At 45.4% G+C, this 3,726-nt stretch overlaps 1 protein-coding gene across 1 annotated transcript; it reads right to left on the reverse strand.

Annotated features, from left to right (window-relative positions):
- Positions 1-281: 281 nt before the first annotated feature.
- Positions 282-1,374, reverse strand: LOC126944959 (SREBP regulating gene protein-like). The gene is made up of 3 exons (XM_050774857.1): positions 1,295-1,374; positions 965-1,142; positions 282-461 (listed from the first exon to the last, which is right to left on the reverse strand). The coding sequence occupies exons 1-3, from the start codon at positions 1,372-1,374 to the stop codon at positions 282-284; spliced, it is 438 nt and encodes a 145-aa protein (XP_050630814.1).
- Positions 1,375-3,726: the final 2,352 nt, after the last annotated feature.

The raw sequence follows: 3,726 nt of genomic DNA on the forward strand, positions 1-3,726 counted from the left end.
AGTGGTCCAAGAAAGTCACTCCCTGAGCCCAGCCTGAGGTTTCATCTTTCCTGAATGGGACCGGATAGAGGGTCCACGCTGCTTTGCGGAAGAGGTGCATCTGGTAAGCCCAGGTGGTGAGTGAAGCCAAAGATGATAACACGAGAAGGTGTCAAAGCCGAGGTTTCCTCGTGCTGAAACCAGGCCTTAGGAGGCAAGTTCTTTGGTGGGGCCTCTTTGCCCAAGCTGAAGCAAGTCCCCTGCACCTGTCATGCAGGGAAGAGGTTGGGTGGGCTTTCTCCTTAGCAAGACTTTGCTATGGGGTACTGGTAGGTGTTCTCATGTTGCCTGCTCCGGGTTGAGGTTCTGCATGTGGCCAGGCACAACTCAAAATGTTCTTCAACTGCCATGAAGAGGTTCTGGAATGCCCCAGCTGCCCAACTGGGGAAGCACTCCAAGAGAAGCTGCTTGTTGGGCAGCAGCTGCCGGGCCAGCAGCCATCACAGCAGTATTGCTTTGTGCCAGGGTCGTTGATGTTGCAGCAGCTGCTGGGCCAGCAGCCATCAGAGCAGTATTGCTTTGTGCCAGGGACATGGATATTGCAGCAGCCGCTGGGCCAGCAGCCATCGCAGCAGTATTGCTTTGTTCCAGGGATGTTGATGTTGCAGCGGCAGTTGGGCTGGCAGAGGTTGGACCAGCAGCCATGGCAGCAGTATTGCTTTGTGCTAGGGACATTGCAGTTGCAGCAGCGGTTGGGCCAACAGCCATCACAGCAGTATTGCTTTGTGCCAGAGATGTTGATGTTGCAGTAGCCGCTGGGCCAGCAGCCATCACAGCAGTATTGCTTTGTTCCAGGGATGTTGATGTTGAAGCAGCGGTTGGGCCAGCAGCCATGGCAGCAGTATTGCTTTGTTCCACAGACGTTAATGTTGCAGCAGCCACTGGACCAGCAGCCATGGCAGCAGTATTGCTTTGTTCCACGGACGTTAATGTTGCAGCAGCCACTGGACCAGCAGCCATGGCAGCAGTATTGTTTTGTGCTAGGGACATTGCAGTCGCAGCAGCAGTTGGGCCAGCAGCCATCACAGCAGTATTGCTTTGTGCCAGGGACATTAACGTTGCAGCAGCCATTCACCAGCAAATCCTTCCTCTCACAAACATAGTTCATTCATGATGAGGTGCTCCCCTCGAATGGAGTTGCGGCACTGATTGCTGGGGTGACTGCCATTGCCCGAGTTAAAATGCACTTTACACAGAATGGGCTGATCGTGGTCTTGAACCTGGAGGAGATTCCTCTCTTTGACTCTCCTCTCCTCCTGCTTGAAGGTGCTCCTGAGGAAGTAGATGAGTGACAGCCCAAAGACCAGGGCGAGCACCCACCTCCTCCGCAGACATCGGTGCTACACCGTGGCCTCCTGGTTCACCATCCTGTGTTGTGGAACACAGTAGGCCCAGGGCTCCTACACACCCCGCAGCCCCATCCCTTGAGGCAGGCACTGACCCCATGGCCCGTGGCCAGTCCCAGGTTTATTTTTCTTATCCCATATATCAGAATTTAATTTCTTTTTATGATGAACGATGTTCCAAAACATGTTCTTTTCTTTCTTTGGTGGCCATCCTAATTGGTGTGAAGCGGTATCCCATTGTGGTTTATTTTGTTCTTTTGTGGTTTTTTAAAATTATTATTATTTTTTTTTTTGAGAGGAGTCTTGCTCTGTCACCAGACTGGAGTGCAGCGGTGCAATCTTATTTCACTGCAACCTCTGCCTCCCAGGTTCAAGTGATTCTCCTGCCTCAGCCTCCTGAGTAGCTGGGATTATAGGTGCCAGCCACCACACCTGGCTAATTTTTTACTTTTAGTAGAGACAGGGTTTCACCGTGTTGGCCAGGATGGTCTTGATCTCTTGACCTTGTGATCCACCTGCCTCAGCCTTCCAAAATGCTGGGATTACAGGTGTGAACCACCATGCTCGGCCCCCATTGTGGTTTTGAGTTGCGTTTCCTTAATGATGAATAATGTTGAGCATCTTTTGATGTGCTGATTGGCCATTTGTGTGTCTTCTCTGGTGAAATGTCTATTCAAGTCCTTTTTTCATTTTTCAACTGTGCTGTTTGTTTTTTGTTGTTGTTGAGTTATAGGAGTTCTTTACATATTCTGAATATTAATTCTTATCAGGAATATGATTAGCAAATATTTCCTCTCATTTAGTGAGTTTTCTTTTCACTCTTTTGATAATGTCCTTCGATCCAAAAAAAATTATAATTTGATGAAGTCCAATCCATGTATTTTTTTCTTTGTTGCCTGTGCTTTTGCTATCGTATTTCAGACATTATTGCCAAATCCAATGTCATAAAAATTTTCCTATATGTTTTCTTCTAAGAGGTTTATAGTGTTAGCTCTTATATTTAAGTCTTTGATCCATTTTGAGCTAAATTTTGTAAATAGTATAAAGGGGTCAACTTTATTTTTTTGTATGTGAATATCTAGTTTTACCAGCACCATTTACTGAAAAGATTACCTTTTTCCCCTACTAAAAATCACTGGGCCATATATGTAAGAGTTTATTTCTAGGGTCCTTATTGTATTCCTTTGGTGTAGATGTCTGTCCTTATGCCAGCACTACTCTGTTTTGATTACTGTAGCCTTGCAGTAGGTTTTGCAATCAGGAAGAAACTTTTCTTCCAAGAAAAGTCGGTTTAATTCACATGAGATGAAAATTAAAATGTGGGTGAGTCTTAGATTGGTTAATGCAGAGGAAGTAGCACTCAAGCTATTTTGAAGATCAAGGTTCATCATCCAAGCTCCAGACCTCCTCAGAGCTCATGCCCACCAATCTTTAATATTACAAATGGAGGAAGGGTAGGGATGGAGACCAAGGATAGTGCTGGCAAGGGTATGAATTGGTCCAACCTTTTTGGAGGGCATTTGGAAATAAGAATCACAACCCTTGGATATGGGTTACAGTTTGACCCAGGAATTATGTTTTCAGGTAGAGTAATATCAAATGGACTTACACAGAAATTTTCCGGCAAAGATGTTCAACCCACACTGTTACCATAGCAATGAACAACAAAAAAAGTTTGAGTGGCACTGGCTAAATTATGGTGCAACCCTACAATGGGATACCAGGTGGCTCTTAGAAATACATGTTGAAGCCTATTTGTAGACATGAAAAGATAAGTATTTAAATTAAAAAAAACAACAACAACAAAAACGCCATTATATGTACTATACAATTTCACAATTGTCAGATTTGGAGATCATAAAATATCCAAACACACACACACATACACACACACACTATGGAAGGGTAGATGCTATTACTAATAGTAGTTATATTAGGTCTGGCTTTCCGAAAGCAGGTCCTAAGAGAAGGATTCATGTACAACAGATTTATTATTTAATTAATTAATTAATTTTTTGAGATGGAGTCTTGCTCTGTTGCCAGGCTGGAGTGCAGTGGTGCGATCTCGGCTCACTGCAACCTCCGCCTCCTGGGTTCAAGCGATTGTCCTGCCTCAGCCTTCTGAGTAGCTGGGATTACAGGTGCTCCCCACCACACCTGGCTAATTTTTTTGTAATTTTAGTAGAGACACGATTTCACCATGTTGGCCAGGATGGTCTTGATCTCCTGACCTCGTGATCCACGTGCTTTGGCCTCCCAAAGTGCTGGGATTACAGGCGTGAGCCACCACACCTGGCCACAACAGAGTTATTAAGGGAGTGCTTCCCGGAGAAACAGGTAA

The sequence above is a fragment of the Macaca thibetana genome, chromosome 20 (assembly GCF_024542745.1).
Source record: "Macaca thibetana thibetana isolate TM-01 chromosome 20, ASM2454274v1, whole genome shotgun sequence".
Taxonomy (NCBI): domain Eukaryota; kingdom Metazoa; phylum Chordata; class Mammalia; order Primates; family Cercopithecidae; genus Macaca; species Macaca thibetana.

What these genes read in the sequence shown, in the direction of transcription:
- LOC126944959 (XM_050774857.1), bottom strand. Translation starts at nt 1,374, where the DNA reads ATGTCTGCGGAGGAGGTGGGTGCTCGCCCTGGTCTTTGGGCTGTCACT. An exon ending in CAGGAGCACCTTCAAGCAGG is followed by an intron (nt 1,143 to 1,294) that starts AGGAGAGGAGAG and finishes ATCATGAATGAA; the next exon opens with CTATGTTTGTGAGAGGAAGG. An exon ending in GTGGCTGCTGCAACATTAAC is followed by an intron (nt 462 to 964) that starts GTCCGTGGAACA and finishes CTGGCCCGGCAG; the next exon opens with CTGCTGCCCAACAAGCAGCT.